At 42.5% G+C, this 23,704-nt stretch overlaps 1 protein-coding gene across 3 annotated transcripts; it reads left to right on the forward strand.

The window, feature by feature from the left end:
- Window positions 1-783: 783 nt before the first annotated feature.
- Window positions 784-9,612, forward strand: LOC124039891 (GATOR complex protein WDR24-like). 3 transcript variants are annotated; one of them, XM_046356413.1, is made up of 12 exons: window positions 784-802; window positions 3,358-3,480; window positions 4,009-4,084; window positions 4,425-4,908; window positions 5,151-5,328; window positions 5,522-6,194; window positions 6,741-6,850; window positions 6,956-7,077; window positions 7,737-7,841; window positions 8,026-8,366; window positions 8,640-8,824; window positions 8,979-9,612. In XM_046356413.1, exons 4-12 carry the CDS (start codon window positions 4,428-4,430, stop codon window positions 9,145-9,147), a joined length of 2,364 nt encoding a protein of 787 aa, XP_046212369.1. In that variant the 5' UTR covers window positions 784-802; window positions 3,358-3,480; window positions 4,009-4,084; window positions 4,425-4,427; the 3' UTR covers window positions 9,148-9,612. The 3 variants fall into 3 exon arrangements, with proteins under 3 accessions (XP_046212369.1, XP_046212367.1, XP_046212368.1); XM_046356411.1 differs by lacking the exon at window positions 784-802 and adding an exon at window positions 2,446-2,648; XM_046356412.1 differs by lacking the exon at window positions 784-802 and adding an exon at window positions 2,783-2,913.
- Window positions 9,613-23,704: the final 14,092 nt, after the last annotated feature.

Below are 23,704 nucleotides of genomic sequence, written 5' to 3' on the forward strand. Positions count from 1 at the left end.
TCTCAGACTCAATATCCCATGTTAACTTACATCAATCAAAAAGCATGGAAAATATTGCTCCATTCATTGCTGTACAGGGTTAATGGTGGGCTGAAACTACCTCAGACCTGAGGAGACAGCACACACAAGGGAATGTTGTTATTACCCAAAACTCCTGGGGGGGTGCTTTTTCCCCTGACACACACTGCGAGGACTGCCGCTATCTAAACCTTCATGCACTGGAGAACAGAAACCATAGTTGACAAGCCTCATTCTCAGTTCAGTACTCTCTGTATTGATATTCATTTAGGCCAAAAATAGCATATTCAATGGATGCTTATGAACTGAAACTGTATTGAAGAACACGAAAAATGTATTCAGCTGCAACTTCAAAGACAGTCATGATGCTGGAATAGTAAACGTTAAACAAACACTTACCATGTGTGGCTGCAACCTGGTCTCAGAGCATTTTGTATCATTCTGTATGTAAATCCGAGACACTCCATTTAGTATGATATGTTGCATTTGCATCATTCGCCCACCCACCCTACTTTCTTTAAGTAACCATCTGTCTTATGTATGGAGGAGAGATTTGGAAATCGTGGCGAGTAGTGCTGGCGAATTGGAGGAAATTGAGAAAAAGTTGGTGAAGCAACAGCTGTGCTGGAATGCGACCAATATTGGTGTCAGTTCACATAGTATGTAGTGGGAGGATGAGGGTCAAGGACCGTAATGGTCAGTAGTGGAAAGACATATGAAGAAGAGAGATCGTGATACAGTAAGCAGTGGAGCATCTAGTAAGGAAAGCATAAAGACGGCCAAGGTAGGAAGCAAAAGTAATGATGTGTTAGGGTGGAAAGTGGTGATAGTGTTTGATGAGACCACGGAGCCTCATTTACACCCTATCTGACTAACTATTGCCATAGAGAAAGAGGTAGGTGAAGTCAAATTAGTTTGGTTCATTGGAAATGGTCAATTGTTCATATGTTGTGGTAGCAAGGCTCAGCAAGAGAAGATTCTGAAAATGGAAAACGCTTAACGGGAAGAAATGAAAGGTTGATCAGTAGGAAAGAAGGTCAAAGAAGTGAAAGCCTATCAGTGCTGCTGCGGTTTGAGAAGGTTATACCTGGAAATGTACAGAGATGATTCCTTAGTTTCAATGTCAGACAATTTGGCCCATCTGTAGTGCGGTGTTTTAAATGCCAAAGAATGGGACATGTAGCTGTTCAATGTAAAGGAAAGAAAAGATGTGCCGCGTGTGGAGGGGAACATGATTACGGTGAATGTGGGAGAAAAGTGAAGGTTAAGTGTTGTAATTGTGTGGGGGAACATTATGCATCATTTGGTGGATGCAAGGTGCAGAGAGAGGCTCCGAGATATATAATTAGCCATGCTGTATCATATGTAGAGCCTGTAACACAGATTGGTGGAACTACAGTGTGGAATGATGGAGCTTCCAAGGCTACTCCTGTAATAAGTGGACCTAATGTCGGCGGTGGGTCATTCCTAGTAAGCGATGCCTTTTCTGTCCCCAGGAAATATCAGCTCTTATTTAGTGTAAAATGTGGATTCCAAAAGTCTTTAAATATAATGTCAGGTGTTTAAAAACACCAAATATGGATCCTGAAAGGGAATTTTATGCATTTAAACACTTTTTTTCAGTGGATGTAGGTGTTTTTGCCATGTCCCCAGGTGTTATTTATTTATTTTATTTTTATTTCACCTTTATTTAACCAGGTAGGCCAGTTGAGAACAAGTTCTCATTTACAACTGCGACCTGGCCAAGATAGAGCAAAGCAGTGCGACACAGACAACACAGAGTTACACATGGAATCAACAAACGTACATTCAATAACACAATAGAAAAGTCTATATACAGTGTGTGCAAATGTAGTAAGATTAGGGAGCAGCATGTAGACTTCGGTATAAGCCTTAAAATAATAATAATATAATAATAATAATAATAATAATAATAATAACATGTTTAAAATGTTTCTTCATTATTTTATAGTGCTAGTTAAAGTATCTTTCACCCCAAAAAATGTTTTCATGATTATTATTATTTTTTTATTTTTATTTTCTGTTTGTCTCTGACACCACTTTCCACCCTGTTAGTTTGTTGTAATACTCCATTGAAGAAAACAACCACTTCCTACAATGATACCATACTCAGGAAGTGTCATCTTTTCTTTGGTGGGAAAACAATGGTGCAAAGCTAAATAAATATAAACACTCAGTTGTATCTATTTCTCATGTTTAATGTTGTTTGTCTGTATGTCCCACTCATTCATTTCCACACTGCTATTCTAAATTATAGAGAAAAACATAATAAAATAAAAACATGTAAATATGTTTGATAGGGAAGTTAAAATCCGGTTCAAGTGTTCACCACTATGCTAGCTCAATCTTGCTCACTCACAGAGCTATGGCTAATATATTGATTGATCTTACATTCCAGCACAGTACGTGGCGGCATGCACTTAAACGATTGTTTGCGGACCGCCATGATATCGAAGAAGAATAAAAATGAAAACATGATGATGAGTGAATTCCTTTTAGAGCATGTACTTCCGTTTTGAAATGCTTGTTTTTGTTAAATTCATGTGAATGACACTTACAACTTCCGGTTCTCCAGTGCGGTGAATTATTTGTTGTTGTTTAGAAGCAAGGTAAGTCCTACAAAATTAGGGCCAATTATTGTGTACTGAAAACATTTATGTAGAGAAATAAAGGTAAATATCTCGTCACGCTAATGTTCTGAACCTGTTAGTGAAAGATTTAGCAACATTGGTCATCTGACTGTGACGTTGCAACTAGCTACTTTAACAAGCCAGCTACCTAGCTTTGTATCTGGCTCCCAGGTGATTTCTACCTCCAAATTAGAAGACAAATGTTCGATATTGATGTGCACTCATTGGCTGTGTTTGGTCTAAGGTAATTCTGAGAACATAAACATCAAATTGTGCATGACAGCCACCCTAGCCAGATGCTAGCTAGCTTAGCTCAGCTCTATTTATGTTAATACTTCAAATGACAACCAACGTCCCTAAACATTGCATAGTTTATTGGCTACATTGTTTTAAGCCGTTTATGTAGATCTCAGGTTTATGCATCTTGATTTAGGTAGAGCTGGAATTATCACAAGGTTACAGGCCATATTTATGTTTGTTTATGTTGTTAAACTCATGCTCACCCCTATACCAGACCTGACCATAGGTCGTGGACTGTGGTCATGCTAATGTCATCATCAACAATTACTCTAGGCTTAGGGACTCAAATGACAAAGTATAGTGTGTGTTTCCACAGACTGCAGCATAATTTGCTTTAGTATGGAGTAAAGCTGCGTAAACTATAACAAGGCTCTCCCTTCTCTTTCAGCACCTTAGTGTGTCATTCTTCGCTGTGGTCCAACCTCAACCAGGGCCCCTCTGTTATAATCACACAGGCCTCTGGAGAGCTGGGAGCATTAAGCAGTCTGCCATGCACCTCTGGAAAATGGAGGTGAATATTCTCTTAAGCCATTTTATAGAAGACTATTGGGTTGTAGGTAAGCTGTTTTGGTATGCCTTAATGTGAATGTTCAATCTGGTTGCAATATTTGTCTCCGCATCCGTGTAGCTATTCTTGAGAGAACTTTGATCTTAAAGAGTTGCTATGACAGTCAGGCTTTTCACTCCAGCTTAGACATCGCCACCTGAACAGGAAGGAACATTGTCTTCTAAATGACTTAAATGTAAATGTAAATGTCTTAGTAGAGATGGTTTAGGCCTTGGTTCTATCAAGTCATGCCTGGCTGGTTGGAGCAAAAACCTACAGACACTATTAAGTGGGTTACCTTTCTCAGCTCTCCAACATGAACATAAGTGTGGATTTATTAATTACATTTTTGTACTTTTTACATTTGTGTATATTGTTAGATATTACTACACTGTTGGAGCTAGGAACACAAGCATTTCGCTACACCCGCAATAACATCTGCTAAATGTGTATGTGACCAATACAAAGTGATGATAATGTGCCTTTTCTCAGGTAACCTCTGACAGGACTGTATGAGGAGGCCTCCGTGTTTCTTTAGAAGCAGAGAAGACCACCGCTGCTATTTGAAGTAAGTCCATAGGATTTATTTGTGAGAGATTAGAGGGTCATATAAATATGTGACAGACCACTGCCAGCAGCACAACTCAAGTACCAAACTGACTTCACCTCAATGTATAGTGCCATCCTCTGGTGGAACTAGGGGCATTCTTTTAGAATTTCCCAGTAAGCTAGAATGGCTTTGTCCATGTATTAGAAATGTGGTGGTTGTTGAATGCTGTTCTGACTATGCCAATGAAACAGTTATTTGCAATGTGCAAAATCCATTTTTGTTTTCTTGTTGTGTACCTCTGCTGCTTTGAGTCTCGCACCTTCCCTGAACCTAACCACCCTTCTATGTCCCCAACCAGGCCATGGAGAAGATGTCTCGGGTCACTACGGCCCTAGGCAGCAGCACCATCAGCGGGCGCACCATGTTCTGCCACCTGGACGCGCCCGCCAACGCCATCAGTGTGTGCCGCGATGCCACGCAGGTGGTGGTGGCCGGCCGCAATATCTTCAAGATCTACGGCCTGGAGGAGGAGCAGTTTGTGGAGAAGCTCAACCTGCGCGTGGGCCGCAAGCCCTCGCTCAACTTCAGCTGCGCTGACGTCATGTGGCACCAGATGGAGGAGAACCTGCTGGCCACGGCTGCCACCAACGGGGCAGTAGTCACCTGGAACCTGGGCAAACCGTCGCGCAACAAGCAGGACCAGCTGTTCACCGAGCACAAGCGCACAGTCAATAAGGTGTGCTTCCACCCCACAGAAGTCTACATGCTGCTTAGTGGCTCCCAGGACGGCTACATGAAGTGCTTCGACCTGCGCAAGAAAGAGTCTGTCAGCACCTTCTCAGGTATGTGTGTGTGGGGACACTTTGCACTCTTTTGAGGTTGAACACAGGAGTAACACCTTCAAAATACCTACCTGCTTATGTCCAGGAATGCCTCTGGGCTACAAAACAAACAGCATCTTATTTGTTACCACTGTCTTAAATGACATTTTTCAGACCAGATCTTAAACTGCACTTTTTGACATATGACATGGGAATGAACCTGGCCTGAGGACATAATTGTTTTTCTATTTTATTTCTCTCAGGTCAGTCAGAGAGTGTAAGAGATGTTCAGTTCAGCATGAAGGATTACTTTACTTTCGCTGCTTCCTTTGAGAATGGTAATGTCCAGCTGTGGGACATACGGAGGCCAGACCGGTATGAGAGGATGTTCACAGCCCACACCGGACCTGTGTTTTGCTGTGACTGGCACCCCGATGACAGGTAGGGAGAGGCTTTAGAAAAACTTTAGTGAAAGACATGTCGATACATGTTGAAAAAACATTGTTTGCATTGGTTGACCATTAATCTAAAGTGAACTTGCTTTAGATACAGTAATCATTCTTGCTTACAGTGTGCCTAATTAATTCACTTAAATTATTGTGCATTGCTAATGTGTATTGGTCTCTGTCTGTAGGGGCTGGCTGGCCACTGGTGGCCGGGACAAGATGGTGAAGGTGTGGGACATGACCACCAACCGGGCCAAGGAGATCTATTGCGTCCAGACTATTGCCTCGGTGGCCCGGGTCAAGTGGCGTCCTGAGAGGAAGTGGCACCTGGCCACCTGCTCCATGATGGTGGATCACAACATCTATGTGTGGGACATCCGGAGGCCCTTCATCCCCTTTGCCACCTTCGAGGAGCACAAGGACGTGACCACAGGTATTGTGTGGCGCCACCAGCACGACCCCTACTTCCTATTATCAGGTTCCAAGGACAGCACGCTCTACCAGCACATGTTCAAGGATGCCAGCCGGCCCGTGGACCGGGCCAACCCTGAGGGACTGTGCTTCGGCCTGTTTGGCGACCTTGCCTTCGCTGCCAAGGAGAGCCTCATCAGTGGCGACGCCAACAGGAAGCCGTACCCGGGTGGTGACCGCCGCTACCCCATCTTCTTCTTCAAAAAGCCCGACCTGACGGAGCAGTTTGCCCACGTGTCCAGCGCCCTCAGCGTGTTTGAGTCGTCTTTGGAAAGAAAGTGCATGGACTGGTTTGTCAAGACTGCACGCCTCTACCTCCTCAGCGGCAAACCCTTTGCCGAGCTATGTGATCACAATGCCAAGGTGGCCAAGGAGCTCAACAGACCTCAGGTCAGTCAGTCTGCCCTTAAGAGATGAGCTGCAGTCATTTACATACACTACCATTCAAATATTTTGGGTCACTTAGAAATGTCCTTGTTTTTGAAAGAAAAGCAAAAAAAATGGTCCATTAAAATAACATCAAATTTATCAGAAATACAGTGTAAACATTGTTAATGTTGTAAATGACTATTGTAGCTGGAAACGGCAGATTTTTTTATGGAATATCTACGTAGACGTACAGAGGCCCATTATGAGCAACCATCACTCCTGTGTTCCAATGGCACGTTGTTAGCTAATCCAAGTTTATCATTTTAAAAGGCTAACACAACATGCTACAATAGTTATTTACAACATTAACAATGTCTACATTGTGTTTGATCAATTTGATGTTATTTTAAAGGACAAAAAATGTGCTTATCTTTCAAAAACAAGGAGATTTTCTAAGTGACCCCAAACTTTTGAACGGTAGTGTATATCTAACTCAACATTTGTAAGGAACTAAGTTGAGTTTCGATGCTCAAAAGCAAACCTCTTTCATATTTCCCCCACTTGAAGGTTTCCACTACATGGACGATGCTTCGGATCATGTTCTCAGACCCAGCGAACCTCTCAACGCCGGGTCCAAATCACATTGGCAAACTGGGCACCCTTCCTTTAATGAACAGGTACTTCCCACATGCTTCACATGCATGCATAGGCTGTAAAATTGTGTGGACAAACTAAATACTTTTAAAAGTAAAATCTTTAATCCTTTATTTTGTCTGCCCTAGTTTCAGTATGAAGGAGATGGGTATGGGGACGGAGAGCAGGCTGGACCGCAGTAAAGGAGAGAGCAGACAGGACAATATTCACCTAGAGCTTGGGAACTCGCTAATCAACAGCAACAATGATGGTGAGAGTGGACGCTAAAAACACTCAAGCTGCTCCCACTTCACTGAAGAAATTAAGAAACATAAACGCTGAGTGTACAAAACATGAGGAACACTTGCCTAATATTGAGTTGCACCCCCTTTTTGCCCTCGGAACAGCCTCTATTTGTCAGTGCATGGACTCTTCAAGGTGTTGAAAGTGTTCCACAAGAATGCTGGCCCTTGTTGACTCCAATGCTTCTCACAGTTGTCAAGTGGGCTGGATGTCCTTTGGGTGGTGGACCATTTCTTTTTTTATTCACACGGGAAACTGTTGAGTGTGAAACCCAGCAGTGTTGCAGTTCTTGACACACACAAACCGGTGCACCTGGCACCTCCTACCATACCCCGTTCAAAGGCACTTAAATATGTTGTCTTGCCCATTCGCCCTCTGAATGGCACACATACACAATCCATGTCTCAAGGCTTAAAAAAACCTGTCTCCTACCCTTCATCGACACTGATTTGAAGTGGATTTAACAAGTGATGTCAATAGCATTCACCTGGTCAGTCTATCATGGAAAGAGCAGGTGTACCTAATGTTTTGTACACTCAGTGTAGGTGGTTCTTGTGAACTACATTTAGTAGTATGTGACTTACTATGCTAGATGAGTAAAAAATATAGATATTTGTCCCACTGCAGAGAATGAAGAGACCGAGGGAAGTGAGGGCCAGGCGGAGTACATGTTTGGTGATGCTGAGCTGGACGACGATGACCTCTACTCAATGGAGCACGACAACCAGGCCGGTGAGTCTCTGACCCCTATATAGGTCGTATACATTCAAAACTGACAACTTGGATATAACCACTAGCCACCACTAACCTTACATGTCTATTGCCATAAACATTTAAGTTACAGCCATGATTGAGGGCTGGTCTATGATCTACCCCAAGTACTTTCTGAGCATTTTCTTCTCTCTGGTGTTTTCAGCGGAGGAGCAGGAGTACACGCTCCCCCAGGAGGCCTTCCCACTGCGCCACGAGATCATGGACAACCCGTTGGCACCGGAGCACCTGCAGCAGGACAAGGCCGACTCGCCGCAAGCCAGCGGCAACGAGGCAGAGGTCATGTGCTTGACGCCCATCGAGTCCTTCTCCCTGATCTCAATCTCCCAGCCACTGTTCAGCCCCCATCTTCCTGCCCCCTTCTTCTGCCCTGTGGTCAGGGAGATGCTGAGCCATTATGCCGAGCAGGGCGACGTGCAGATGGCTGTCTCGGTGCTCATTGTCCTGGGAGACCGCATCCGCAAGGAGATCGACGACCTCACTCAGGTCAGAGCTAGGGATGTAACAGTTTTCATAGTGTTCTATAATAATGTTAAAATCTATGGTCGGTTCCTGAAGTAGAATCCATTATATGATTGTGTTGCATAAAATTTATTGGGATGCTCTTGAGAATTCTATTTAAATTATTTAACATGGCTGATTGCTTGACAGAAAAAGTTACGATGGGGATTAGAGTCTTGGTAATCTGATTATTCTCCAAGCTGGCGAATATGTTGTTCATTTCGGCATATTCTAATAATAGAGGTGACCCTATTTCAGGAGCACTGGTACATGTCCTACATTGACTTGCTGCAGCGTTTCGAGCTGTGGAACGTGTCCAACGAGGTCATCAAGTTGAGCACTTGCAGCGCCATCACCTGTCTGAACCAGACATCCACCACTCTGCATGTCAACTGCAGCAACTGCAAACGGCCCATGAGCAACAGGGGCTGGATCTGTGACAGGTATAACTTAAAACCATAACGTATAACTTTGGCCCACCTGACACAGGGAAATGTTAATAACCCATTAGAAACCATATAGAGCTCAAAGTCAAGAGAACATTTGAAAGTTAGACCAAATATGTCTTACCACTCGACCTCTTTGCCCGTTCCCCAGATGCCACCAGTGTGCCAGCGTTTGTGCCGTGTGCCACCACGTGGTGAAGGGGCTATTCGTGTGGTGCCAGGGCTGCAGTCACGGCGGGCACTTGGAGCACGTGAAGAACTGGCTAAAGAGCAGTTCCCACTGCCCGGCCGGCTGCGGTCACCTGTGTGAGTACACCTGACCCTCCGCTCCACCACTGCCCAGCTTGCTCTCTGTGTGAGGGGGAGCACCACACCTCAGTGCCTGGCTCACCATGGCCTGGGTCTCATACTCCAAGCTGGCGTCTCCTGAGACTGGGGTCCACAAGGGTCTGGCCATGGTAGCAAGATGGCTACTATTGGAAGACAGGTGGGTAAGACTGGAGACCAATCCACAGAACCAGTCTGAGAGGAGGACATGTATGAACCGTATAGAGCACTGTTAAAAGTTTGATGGGCCCCTGCCCTACTCAGTGCTCACCTTGGCAATGACCGAAACTTGAAGTTAAGTGAAAACAATCATTTGTGAATATATATATATATGCTGAGATGGCCTTTATTTTTAATTTCTTCAATGGCTTGCTCAGGTGGCCTTGTCTCTCACACAGTTGGGCAGACCTCTATGTTCAGCACAGTGTTTTCTATGGCAATAAAACATTTAGACAGAAGCACAGCTGTCTCTGTACCATAAACCATGTGAACTCGTATTACCGCTGTCAGTGACCTTTTGAATGGGACACATTGCCATAACAATTATTATGGAACTATAATTTTTTTAAAGGAATAAGTTAGACGATATTAGACAGGTTAACTTGTGTTTACATCTTATTCATTACAATGTAAAATTAGTCATTAATAATCAGACTTGTGTAACTTTCAAACTAAAATGTTGAGAAATTACTTTGTTTAGGGATGAAAAATAGCCTGGAAAGTTAAAATGTCCATTAGATTTGATCATTGAATAGGTTCACTGACACGATGCAAAACATGTATTTATTCACTACATTCACTGTGGTCATGCTTAAAGAAAGATGTAAACATCAATCAAAATAAAATGGGAAGTTTGTGTAGTTCAGAGAGAAATATTACAGAAGAGACGAGTAACATGGGCGTAGTGAAAGATTAACACTGGAGGTTACGGACATTGTTCTCGTCTATAGGGATTTTCTGTTCCAGACATTACATTCAGAAGGATTACACTTCCTAACATGAAACGGAATACATTTTAAGATATCTTAATGAATTTAAAAAACACAACTAATTTTAGGGGATATCCAACACATTTTCAAAAATGAATTTACATTCCTCTTCCTGTCAAAGATCAGATTAGTTAGAAACATACGTGATCTTTAATTTGTTTGGCTGCGTCACTGATCACAGCATGTGTATTCAGACAGACCCCTTCCCTTTTTCCACATTTTGTTATGTTATAGCTTAAGTATAAAATTGATCAAATATGTTTTTCCTCCCTCAATCTACACACAATACCCCATATGACAAAGCGAAAACAGGTTTTTAGACATTTTTGAAAATGTATTACAAAAAAAAAAAAACTTTTGTATAAATAAGTATTCATATACAACACCACCACCCATTACACTAACGTTCAACCTAAACTTGAGGTTCATTTGCGTTTCAAATTAAAACAGTATTTGATTCAGAGAAGTACATCTGACCTGCATTAGGAAGTATGCAGGGTTTTTATTCCCACAGCTCGCTGCCAGCGTAAGGGGTGTCAGGCCTTTGCCAGTGGCCATTGATATTCACTTCAGCCTCCAGCAAGAGATTAGCAATGTTGACATGCCCAATCTATGAAGCATACATCAGTGGAGTCCAGCCACCAATGTTTTTTCTATCCATGTTCGCCTCCCCTCTAAAAGGCCATAGTATCACATTACTATCAATGAATGTTGTGAGAAGCATCTCTCACACCAAATTCAACATTGATGAGGTACTCACTTTTTAATACACTAATGCTACATCATACAGGCCAATGTAGCAGGCGGTGGAGTGATACATCCAATTCCTCAGGTCGTACTAAAGTGTTAATGTCCCCTAGCCACAGGGAGAGGCTTGACACCAAACTGCTCCGATTCACTCGCATCATCGCTCAACTCCGACATTCTTACCCCAGCACAGAGCTGCAATCTGCACACAGGTGCCCAACTGAGAAAGAAAGCAGTGGTGAAATTGTGCTGTAACCAACTCTTCTCTAGCTAGCTTACAAAACAGGCCAAGCTATTTGTTGCACCCTTTTTGGGGGATGGGACTAAAAGCTACCAACTAGCTGGCTCTTTGCCCTAAGATACTGACCCCACCGTTCACGCTTATTTAAAGTGAGCTGCACTGGGGTCTGAACACAATCATGGTTACATTAAGACACCGTGGAGCCAGCATGAGATATTGCTCGGAAAACATACCTCAATGCAGGGATGGGATATGCCAATGTTCCTCCAAATTGTACCTTTATCCACACTGCTCCATTGAGTAGATTAAAATACTGATAGTTTTCCCAGAAAACGGCCCTTTTCTTCTAGCTAGCTAGTAGTAGTCACTGCAGCCATTTTTGGAATGGCACGTCTCATTGGAACTGAGGAACTGATCCAGGGCGAGGGGGATCCTAAGAGGCTCCCTGTGAGTAGGCAGAGGCAATAGAGTGATAAAAATAAACATGTATTTCAGTAAGGTTGGCTTCTTAGTGTTCATAGCCATGGTTATCAACTGTAACACAGAAATGGAAAGGAAATCACCAAAAATAGATATAGTGGTGGTCACCACAGAGAAGTATTTAGGTGTACGAGATTTTACTGCAGAGGAGTTACAAGGTGTGTTGAACAATAGTGTCCCGTCCTCCCAGGCAGCCAGCCTGGTGTAGGATGAAATAGGGCTAAGTAGTGGAATAGTGGTGAGGTTTCAATGGGTGTCCTGTTAGTTGGTAGGGCAATTTGTCTTCCCTGTCCTTTTTCCCCTTCCCTTTTGTGTCACAAAGTGTAATGATTTCACATTTCTAGAACAGTAGGTGGAAACAAGTGGTGTAGCGGGGATGTTTTTTTTAAGAGCCCTGACGCTTAATCGGAACATTAAAACGTGTTGCTTGCAGTGCGGTTTAGGAAGCATAAGGATCTTACCATTCAGATCAGCTAAAAAATATATATGGTTAAATTGATTGTAATGACGTTGGCCTGGGGGTAGGTTTAAATACCTCTTTCCCCCTTTTTCCTCTCTCTACCCTACTAATGTTACATTTGCAAAACCCTTGGTTAACATGGAGATTCTGGGAACATCAGAAGTTGGGGGGAAATTAACTATATTCTGGTAATCCGACCAATTGAACATATGCGGTGGTACTTAATGAATAGGATGTCAGTTCGGTTGTCATCTGAGACATTCTCACCAATGATAAGATGACAAACTCTACAGTGGAAAGTATACACATCAGAGTTATCGGATTCACATGGAATTGTTGTTCAATTTAAATGTTTGAATATGAAATTATTCGTGATGGGATGAAATGTGATTTTAGCTTCTAAAATGTGAGATTTGGGTATTCAATCAGTGGCCCGCTCCTGTGAAGGGACGTGGGCTATAAAACTTTTCAAACACACCCTCCTCTCCCTTCCTATATAAGCCCTTGACGACAATATAACCTCCTGTTCCGAGGTCGACGGTCCGATGTCAGAATGGTTCAGATAATAACTACAGAACGAAGACAACATCAGCGTGAGCTTTGGTTGCGAAAGGTATGAACTTTGAACTCTTATTCATTACAGAAGTGATACCTCCTAGCCGTTGAGTTAGCAACAGCCAGCCGCTGCAAACGAGGGTTAGGAAGGAACAGAGTATCCCGTCTACCACACAACGACGTTACTACAACGTATTGAATTTACCAGCAGAGACATTCTTCAAAGGACTTAGTTGGGCAACACAGCCTTCCATCTACCACCAACCTACCGAAACGCAGTTCAGAGTAAATATTTATTGCATTTTCCTTTTCCAAATGGGCGGTAATTTAGAATGCATAAGATACTGTATTTACGATAGCACAGCTTCGCCCTTTGTTCATCAGTCTTCCCGCTCTTTCACTCAAACCCAGCCCCTTTTCTTTTGTGTAACCAGCTGTCATATCTGTTCCGCCCACCAGGGACGTTTCCCTTTATGACGTAATCTGTAATCAAGTTATGATTTAAATATGTGTATCTGTAATTCTGTGTGATTAGTTAGGTATTTAGTAAATAAATAATTAAACCCAATTTTGTATTGCTGATTCAACTTGTTAGCCAGGGTTTGTGCAGATAACCAATAATTTACAACTTTCAGATGAGACTGAATTAAGATGACGATTAATATTGACTGTTATTGATGTAAAATATTACTAGGTCTTTAAGAGTTTATTCGGAAGATAACAGCTCTATAAATATTATTTCGTGGTGCCCGACTCTAGTTAATTACATTTACATCATTAGCTCAATCAGGTAATATTAATTACGGTGAAATTATTTTATAGAATAGCATGTCATATCACTTAATCCGGCATAGCCAAATACACGACATGATGCACACCTTGATAGGATTAGTGTTCCAACAGGGCCATATCTCCATGTTACAGCGCTTGTTTATTGAAGACATGCCACCTGTAATATTGAACCATTTAGCATGCTCCAAACACCTGTGTGTAAGTGTAATTTGGAAATTGTAATTGAAATGTAGCTTCGTCGGATGGTGGTACCCATAGCAGTATGGATCTATACAGAACAGCTACAGTAAGTATATTTTTTCGCTGGTTGTCGTGGGCAAAGATAGTGGCTGAAAACTGTAATTATCGGAGGTGGCAGTTGTGTTAATCCTTGGAGCACGAGGCTTGTACCGATGGTCAGGATAAAGATGAGTCTGTGACAGTAGGAGTGGCATTTTTGAAGAAGGTGGACCACTGCCTTTTGGCTGATCCATTTGTGGTTTCAGCGTGGGTGAAAACAGAGTTGGGTGCTGTGGAATCGGTGAAGGTAACCCGACGTGGTCTTGTGATGATTGTTTGTGCTTCTGCTGGTCAGCGGGAGTAGGTGCTTCGCGCCAAACGAATTGGAACAAGAGATGTGACTTGTTTTGCTCTCAAAAAAAGGGCACCATTGAAAGGAGTTAATTGAAAGGAGTGATTACTGGGCTAGCGGTAAATGTGAAAGTGCTGATTCCTAGATTCCTGGTGTTTGTGATGCTCATTGTTTGGTGCAACGCAGACAGGGTGGCGTGAATGGTGAAACAGAAAGGTCATTGTCTGTTCTTTTGATTTGACCTTTTGACCTTTTGAGCCTTTATTAGATCTAGGAAAAAATGGATTGAGGAGTAAGAACAGAATTCATCCTATTTCTTTAGACTTGAGAAATTTCACTCTGAAAATAACACTATCCATAAGTTAAACATTGATGGTGTTTATTATAGATTACCAAAAACGAATCGCTAAATACTGTAGCATTTTGTATAGAAAATTGTATAGCTCTACTTACTGTCAGGAATCCACAGATATGTTTTTTAACTCACTGAATAATGTTCACTCTATCAGTGATGTAGAATCTAAACAGTGTGATTAACCCATCAAAATTGAAGAGATTATAGTATATCAAACATCTAAAGAACAATAAATCACCAGGTGTTGATGGAATTACATCAGAATTTTACAAATGTAAAATGTCTTTTTAGAGACTTAAAAACAATGTTCTCCCTCCTACAATGAGTCTGGGGTTAATAACACTGATACCTAAGCCTAAAAAAGAAGTGCTGCTAATTGATAACTGGCGTCCAATTTGTCTTCTTAATAATGACTATAAGATATTAGCCTTACTACTTGCAAAAATAATTAAAGAAGTCCTGGATGCAATCATTGATGAAACACAGTCTGGCTTCATGAGGAACAGACATATTTCTAACAATGTCAGACTAGTATTAGACATACTTGACTACTCAGACCTAATAACTGAGGATAGCTTCATATTGTTTTTAGATTTTTATAAAGCATTTGACACAGTAGAGCATCAGTTTCTCTTCCACTCCCTTGAGAGACTTGGCTTTGGGAATTTTTTCTGTAAGGCTATTTATTAAGACTCTCTATGCAAATGTTAACAGCTCTATCAAATTGAAATATGGCACCTCACCTATATTTGAGTTAAAGAGGGGAATTAGGCAAGGTGGTCCTATCTCTCTGTACCTGTCTTTATTAATCACCCAACTTCTTGCAAATTCTTTAAATACAAGGTATTTCCATAGCTGGTAAAGAAATTACTATAAGCCAGCTGGCTGATGAAACTACACTTTTTCTGAAAGATGCTAACCAAATTCCCATATCGATCAATGTGATACAATCCTTTCCAAAGCGTCTAGTTGTCAAAGATTGTGTGACACCTTCATATTATGTTATTCCTGTAAAAGAAGAACTTACATATTTAGGCATAAACATTACAAAGGATCAAAAGTCTAGAGGCTTACTAAATTTTAACCCTCTTATTAAAAATACCCAGAAGAAGCTAAATCAATGGCTACAGAGGGACTTATCTTTAAAAGGTAGAGTCCTAATAACCAAGGCTGAAGGTTTCTCTAGAATAACATATGGTGCTCTATCTTTATATCTTGACAGTAAAATAAGCAAGGAGATAGACCAGATGCTTTTCAACTTTCTTTGGAGAAACCGTACGCATTACATTATGAAAACTGTTGTAATGAACACTTATGAGAATGGTGGACTGAATTTTCTGGACTTTACTACTTTAAATAATACTTTTAAGATCAATTGGATAAAACAATTCCTAAGAAGACTCACTTCTATCTGGAATTTTATTCCTCATGTCTTCTCTACTTTTTACTTAACTTCACGTTGTTTTGCAATTATAATATTGACAAAAAATTCCAGTGACACTTTCTGCTTTTCATCAGCAGGTTTTCTGTCATGGTCCTTAAATTGTGTTTATAAATTTTCTCCACACAGATATTATATATGGAATAATCGGGATATATTGTATAAAAAATACTTCTTTGTTTTTAGAATATTGGTTCCGAAATAATATCCTATTGGTGAGCCAACTGGTAAATGCAGAGGGTCTTTTACTCAGTTATAAGGAATTCTGTGCACTTTCCAAGGTCCCTGTAACAACTAAAGATTTTGCAATTGTTTTAGATGCCATTCCCTCAGGTGTTGCTCTGTTATTCAGGAACGGGTCAAGACCTGACCCTCAGAGCCTACCTTCTATTGACCCTGTTGACTCATCAGTAGGAAAGATTTGTTTCTCTTTTGGTCCATTCAACAACGGAGCAATTACGAACCTTGTTTCAGCAGGATGTTTTGTCATGTCTTATTGGAATGGATTTATTGATAATATCTGTTGGAAAAAAGTGTGGATGTTGCCACACACATACCTACATGTTAACAAAATTAAGGAAATTTACTTTAAAATTATTCATAAATATTATCCTGCCAACCACTATCAACTCAAATTGCTCCTTTTGTAATGACCACCCAGAAACATTGTTGCATCTTTTTTGGCATTGTATTCACGTAAGAAAACAGTGGCAAGACATCAGTAGATTTATAATTGAACACATTTATGAAGATTTTACACTATTGTGGAGAGATGTACTGCTTGGATTCTTTACATACGATAGAAATAAGCTGAAACATTTTTATGTAATTAATTTCATTATTTTAGCCAAATTTCATATACACAAATGTAAATTTACATACAATTTTTTTTTCTTACCCTACAAAAAGAAATCGAACGGTATTTTAAGACCGTTAAATACTCTACGAACAAAAATGCTGTTAGAATTGTATGTATGTCCCTTAACATCAGGTGCATAAAGTGTCACTAGATACAGTGAATGCATTACAGGACTTTCATGAATGATCAAAGCACTGTTTTTGCACCTTTATGGAAGTGTAGGACAGTCCCTTCAGAAAGTATTCACACGGCTTGACTTTTTCCACATTTGTATGTCTTACAGTGGCATTAACATGGATTGAATTGTCATTTTTGCGTGAATGATCTACATAACACTAATTTCAAAGCGGTAGATAAATTCTAACATTTGTAAAAAATATATATATATGACAAATAAAACCATATCTTGATTTAGATAAGTAAATGTGCCTTGCGAAAGTATTCGGCCCCCTTGAACTTTGCGACCTTTTGCCACATTTCAGGCTTCAAACATAAAGATATAAAACTGTATTTTTTTGTGAAGAATCAACAACAAGTGGGACACAATCATGAAGTGGAACGACATTTATTGGATATTTCAAACTTTTTTACAAATCAAAAACTGAAAAATTGGGCGTGCAAAATTATTCAGCCCCCTTAAGTTAATACTTTGTAGCACCACCTTTTGCTGCGATTACAGCTGTAAGTCTCTTGGGGTATGTCTATCAGTTTTGCACATCGAGAGACTGACATTTTTTTCCCATTCCTCCTTGCAAAACAGCTCGAGCTCAGTGAGGTTGGATGGAGAGCATTTGTGAACAGCAGTTTTCAGTTCTTTCCACAGATTCTCGATTGGCTTCAGGTCTGGACTTTGACTTAGCCATTCTAACACCTGGATATGTTTATTTTTGAACCATTCCATTGTAGATTTTGCTTTATGGTTTGGATCATTGTCTTGTTGGAAGACAAATCTCCATCCCAGTCTCAGGTCCTTTGCAGACTCCATCAGGTTCTGCAAAGGACTTCCGGCGCCGACTGAGATGGCCGCCTCGCTTCGCGTTCCTAGGAAACTATGCAGTTTTTTGTTTTTTTACGTGTTATTTCTTACATTAGTACCCCAGGTCATCTTAGGTTTCATTACATACAGTCGAGAAGAACTACTGAATATAAGATCAGCGTCAACTCACCATCAGTACGACCAAGAATATGTTTTCCGCGACGCGGATCCTGTGTTCTGCCTTACAAACAGGACAACGGAATGGATCGCATGCAGCGACCCAAGGAAACGACTCCGAAAAAGAGGGAAACGCGGCGGTGTTCTGGTCAGACTCCGGAAAAGGGCACATCGCGCACCACTTCCCAGTATTCTTCTTGCCAATGTCCAGTCTCTCGACAACAAGGTTGATGAAATCCGAGCAAGGGTGGCATTCCAGAGGGACATCAGAGACTGCAACGTTCTCTGCTTTACGGAGACATGGCTTACTGGGAAAACGCTATCCAGGGCGGTGCAGCCAACGGGTTTCTCCACGCATCGCGCCGACAGAAACAAACATCTCTCTGGTAAGAAGAGTGGAGGGGGCGTATGCCTCATGACTAACGGGACATGGTGTGATGAAGAAAACATACAGGAACTCAAATCCTTCTGTTCACCTGATTTAGAATTCCTCACAATCAAATGTAGACCGCATTATCTTCCAAGAGAATTCTCTTCGATTATAATCACAGCCGTATATATCCCCCCCAAGCAGACACATCGATGGCTCTGAACGAACTTTATTTAACTCTTTGCAAACTGGAAAACATTTATCCGGAGGCTGCATTCATTGTAGCTGGGGATTTTAACAAAGCCAATCTGAAAACAAGACTCCCTAAATTTTATCAGCATATCGATTGCGCAACCAGGGGTGGTAAAACCTTGGATCATTGTTACTCTAACTTCCGCGACGCATATAAGGCCCTGCCCCGCCCCCTTTCGGAAAAGCTGACCACGACTCCATTTTGCTGATCCCTGCCTACAGACAGAAATTAAAACAAGAGGCTCCCACGCTGAGGTCTGTCCAACGCTGGTCAGAACAAGCTGACTCTACACTCCAAGACTGCTTCCATCACGTGGACTGGGACATGTTTCGTATTGCGTCAGATGGGAATATTGACGAATACGCTGATTCGGTGTGCGAGTTCATTAGAACGTGCGTCGAAGATGTCGTTCCCATAGCAACGATAAAAACATTCCCTAACCAGAAACCGTGGATTGATGGCAGCATTCGCGTGAAACTGAAAGCGCGAACCACTGCTTTTAATCAGGGCAAGGTGTCTGGCAACATGACTGAATACAAACAGTGCAGCTATTCCCTCCGTAAGGCTATCAAACAAGCTAAGCGTCAGTACAGAGACAAAGTGGAATCTCAATTCAATGGCTCAGACACAAGAGGCATGTGGCAGGGTCTACAGTCAATCACGGACTACAAGATGAAATCCAGCCCAGTCACGGACCAGGATGTCTTGCTCCCAGGCAGACTAAATAACTTTTTTGCCCGCTTTGAGGACAATACAGTGCCACTGACACGGCCTGCAACGGAAACATGCAGTCTCTCCTTCACTGCAGCCGAGGTGAGTAAGACATTTAAACGTGTTAACCCTCGCAAGGCTGCAGGCCCAGACGGCATCCCCAGCCGCGCCCTCCGAGCATGCGCAGACCAGCTGGCCGGTGTGTTTACGGACATATTCAATCAATCCCTATACCAGTCTGCTGTTCCCACATGCTTCAAGAGGGCCACCATTGTTCCTGTTCCCAAGAAAGCTAAGGTAACTGAGCTAAACGACTACCGCCCCGTAGCACTCACTTCCGTCATCATGAAGTGCTTTGAGAGACTAGTCAAGGACCATATCACCTCCACCCTACCTGACACCCTAGACCCACTCCAATTTGCTTACCGCCCAAATAGGTCCACAGACGATGCAATCTCAACCACACTGCACACTGCCCTAACCCACCTGGACAAGAGGAATACCTATGTGAGAATGCTGTTCATCGACTACAGCTCGGCATTCAACACCATAGTACCCTCCAAGCTCGTCATCAAGCTCGAGACCCTGGGTCTCGACCCCGCCCTGTGCAACTGGGTACTGGACTTCCTGACGGGCCGCCCCCAGGTGGTGAGGGTAGGCAACAACATCTCCTCCCCGCTGATCCTCAACACGGGGCCCCACAAGGGTGCGTTCTGAGCCCTCTCCTGTACTCCCTGTTCACCCACGACTGCGTGGCCACGCACGCCTCCAACTCAATCATCAAGTTTGCGGACGACACAACAGTGGTAGGCTTGATTACCAACAACGACGAGACGGCCTACAGGGAGGAGGTGAGGGCCCTTGGAGTGTGGTGTCAGGAAAATAACCTCACACTCAACGTCAACAAAACTAAGGAGATGATTGTGGACTTCAGGAAACAGCAGAGGGAACACCCCCCTATCCACATCGATGGAACAGTAGTGGAGAGGGTAGCTAGTTTTAAGTTCCTCGGCATACACATCACAGACATTTACATTACATTTAAGTCATTTAGCAGACGCTCTTATCCAGAGCGACTTACAAATTGGTGCATTCACCTTATGACATCCAGTGGAACAACCACTTTACAATAGTGCATCTAAGTATTTTAAGGGGGGGGGGTGAGAAGGATTACTTTATCCTATCCTAGGTATTCCTTAAAGAGGTGGGGTTTCAGGTGTCTCCGGAAGGTGGTGATTGACTCCGCTGTCCTGGCGTCGTGAGGGAGTTTGTTCCACCATTGGGGAGCCAGAGCAGCGAACAGTTTTGACTGAGCTGAGCGGGAACTGTACTTCCTCAGTGGTAGGGAGGCGAGCAGGCCAGAGGTGGATGAACGCAGTGCCCTTATTTGGGTGTAGGGCCTGATCAGAGCCTGGAGGTACTGAGGTGCCGTTCCCCTCACAGCTCCGTAGGCAAGCACCATGGTCTTGTAGCGGATGCGAGCTTCAACTGGAAGCCAGTGGAGAGAGCGGAGGAGCGGGGTGACGTGAGAGAACTTGGGAAGGTTGAACACTAGATGGGCTGCGGCGTTCTGGATGAGTTGTAGGGGTTTAATGGCACAGGCAGGGAGCCCAGCCAACAGCGAGTTGCAGTAATCCAGACGGGAGATGACAAGTGCCTGGATTAGGACCTGCGCCGCTTCCTGTGTGAGGCAGGGTCGTACTCTGCGGATGTTGTAGAGCATGAACCTACAGGAACGGGCCACCGCCTTGATGTTAGTTGAGAACGACAGTTTGTTGTCCAGGATCACGCCAAGGTTCTTAGCGCTCTGGGAGGAGGCAAACAGACAAACTGAATTGGTCCACTCACACTGACAGCGTCGTGAAGAAGGTGCAGCAGCGCCTATTCAACCTCAGGAGGCTGAAAAAATTCGGCTTGTCACCAAAAGCACTCACAAACTTCTACAGATGCACAATCGAGAGCATCCTGGCGGGCTGTATCACCGCCTGGTACGGCAACTGCTCTGCCCTCAACCGTAAGGCTCTCCAGAGGGTAGTGAGGACTGCACAACGCATCACCGGGGGCAAACTACCTGCCCTCCAGGACACCTACACCACCCGTTGTTACAGGAAGGCCATAAAGATCATCAAGGACATCAACCACCCGAACCACTGCCTGTTCACCCCGCTATCATCCAGAAGGCGAGGTCAGTACAGGTGCATCAAAGCTGGGACCGAGAGACTGAAAAACAGCTTCTATCTCAAGGCCATCAGACTGTTAAATAGCCACCACTAACATTGAGTGGCTGCTGCCAACACACTGTCATTGACACTGACCCAACTCCAGCCATTTTAATAATGGGAATTGATGGAAATGATGTAAATATATATATATATATATATCACTAGCCACTTTAAACAATGCTACCTTATATAATGTTACTTACCCTACATTATTCATCTCATATGCATATGTATATACTGTACTCTACAACATCGACTGCATCCTTATGTAACACATGTATCACTAGCCACTTTAACTATGCCACTTTGTTTACTTTGTCTACACACTCATCTCATATGTATATACTGTACTCGATACCATCTACTGTATGCTGCTCTGTACCATCACTCATTCATATATCCTTATGTACATGTTCCTTATCCCCTTACACTGTGTATAATACAGTAGTTTTTTTTGGAATTGTTAGTTAGATTACTTGTTGGTTATCACTGCATTGTCGGAACTAGAAGCACAAGCATTTCGCTACACTCGCATTAACATCTGCTAACCATGTGTATGTGACAAATAAAATTTGATTTGATTTCCAGAATGGTCCTGTATTTGGCTCCATCCATCTTCCCTGTACCTTCTGAAGAAAATCAGGCCCAAACCATGATGCTGCCACCACCATGTTTGACAGTGGGGATGAGCGGTGTTGCTTTTACGCCAAACATAATGTTTTGCATTGTTGCCAAAAAGTTCAATTTTGGTTTCATCTGACCAGAGCACCTTCTTCCACATGTTTGGTGTGTCTCCCAGGTGGCTTGTGGCAAACTTTAAACAACACTTCTTATGGATATCTTTAAGAAATGGCTTTCTTCTTGCCACTCTTCCATAAAGGCCAGAGTTGTGCAATATACGACTGATTGTTGTCCTATGGACAGAGTCTCCCACCTCAGCTGTAGATCTCTGCAGTTCATCCAGAGTGATCATGGGCCTCTTGGCTGCATCTCTGATCAGTCTTCTCCTTGTATGAGTTAAGTTTAGAGGGACGGCCAGGTCTTGGTAGATTTGCAGTGGTCTGATACTCCTTCCATTTCAATAGTATCGCTTGCACAGTGCTCCTTGGGATGTTTAAAGCTTGGGAAATCTTTTTGTATCCAAATCCGGCTTTAAACTTCTTCACAACAGTATCTCGGACCTGCCTGGTGTGTTCCTTGTTCTTCATGATGCTCTCTGCGCTTTTAACGGACTTCTGAGACTATAACAGTGCAGGTGCATTTATACGGAGACTTGATTACACACAGGTGGATTGTATTTATCATCATTAGTCATTTAGGTCAACATTGGATCATTCAGAGATCCTCACTGAACTTCTGGAGAGAGTTTGCTGCACTGAAAGGGGCTGAATAATTTTGCACGCCCAATTTTTCCGTTTTTGATTTGTTAAAGTTTGAAATATCCAGTAAATGTCGTTCCACTTCATGATTGTGTCCCACTTGTTGTTGATTCTTCACAAAAAAATACAGTTTTATATCTTTATGTTTGAAGCCTGAAACGTGGCAAAAGGTCGCAAAGTCAAGGGGGCCAGGCACTGTATTCAACTTCCTGACTCAATACATGTTAGAATCCCCTTTGGCAGAAATTACAGCAGTGAGACTTTCTGGGTAAGTCTGTAATAGCTTTCCACACCTGAAATGTGCAACATTTGCCCTTTAGTCATTAAAAAATTATTCTCGCTCTGTTAAATTGGTTGTTGATCATTGCTTGACAACCATTTTCAGGTCTTGCCATAGATTTTCAAGCAGATTTAAGTCAAAACTCTAACACGGCCACTCAGAAACATTCACTGTCTTCTGGATAAGCAACTCCAGTGTAGATTTGGGCTTGTGTTTTAGGTTATTATCCTGCTTAAAGGTGAAATAATCTCCAAGTATCTGGTGGAAAGCAGACTGAACAAGGTTTTCCTCTAGGATTTTCCCTGTCCTTAGTTCCATTCAATTATTTTTACCTAAAAAACTCCACAGTCCTTAAGGATTAAAAGCATACCCATAACATATTGCAGCCACCACTATGCTTGAACATATGGAGAACGACAGTAATGTATTGGATTTGCCCCAAACATAACGCTTTGTATTCAGGACAAAAAGTTAGTTGCTTTGACACATTTTTTTCAATATTACTAGTGCCTAGTTGCAAACAGGATGCATGTTTTGGATTTTTTACAATTCTGTACAGGCTTCCTTCTTTGCACTGTCAATTAGGATAGTATTGCGGTGTAACTACAATATTGTTTATCCATCCTCAGGTTCTCCTATCACAGCCATTACTCTTAACTGTTTTAAAGTTTCCATTGCCCTCATGGTTCGAA

Source organism: Oncorhynchus gorbuscha, linkage group LG07 (assembly GCF_021184085.1).
Source record: "Oncorhynchus gorbuscha isolate QuinsamMale2020 ecotype Even-year linkage group LG07, OgorEven_v1.0, whole genome shotgun sequence".
Taxonomy (NCBI): Eukaryota; Metazoa; Chordata; class Actinopteri; order Salmoniformes; family Salmonidae; genus Oncorhynchus; species Oncorhynchus gorbuscha.

Bases quoted from the DNA above. Each gene is read 5' to 3' on its own strand.
- LOC124039891 (XM_046356413.1), top strand. From the start codon at position 4,428: ATGGAGAAGATGTCTCGGGTCACTACGGCCCTAGGCAGCAGCACCATC. The intron at 6,195-6,740 runs GTCAGTCAGTCT...CCCCACTTGAAG, and splicing joins AGGAGCTCAACAGACCTCAG to GTTTCCACTACATGGACGAT. The intron at 6,851-6,955 runs GTACTTCCCACA...TGTCTGCCCTAG, and splicing joins ACCCTTCCTTTAATGAACAG to TTTCAGTATGAAGGAGATGG.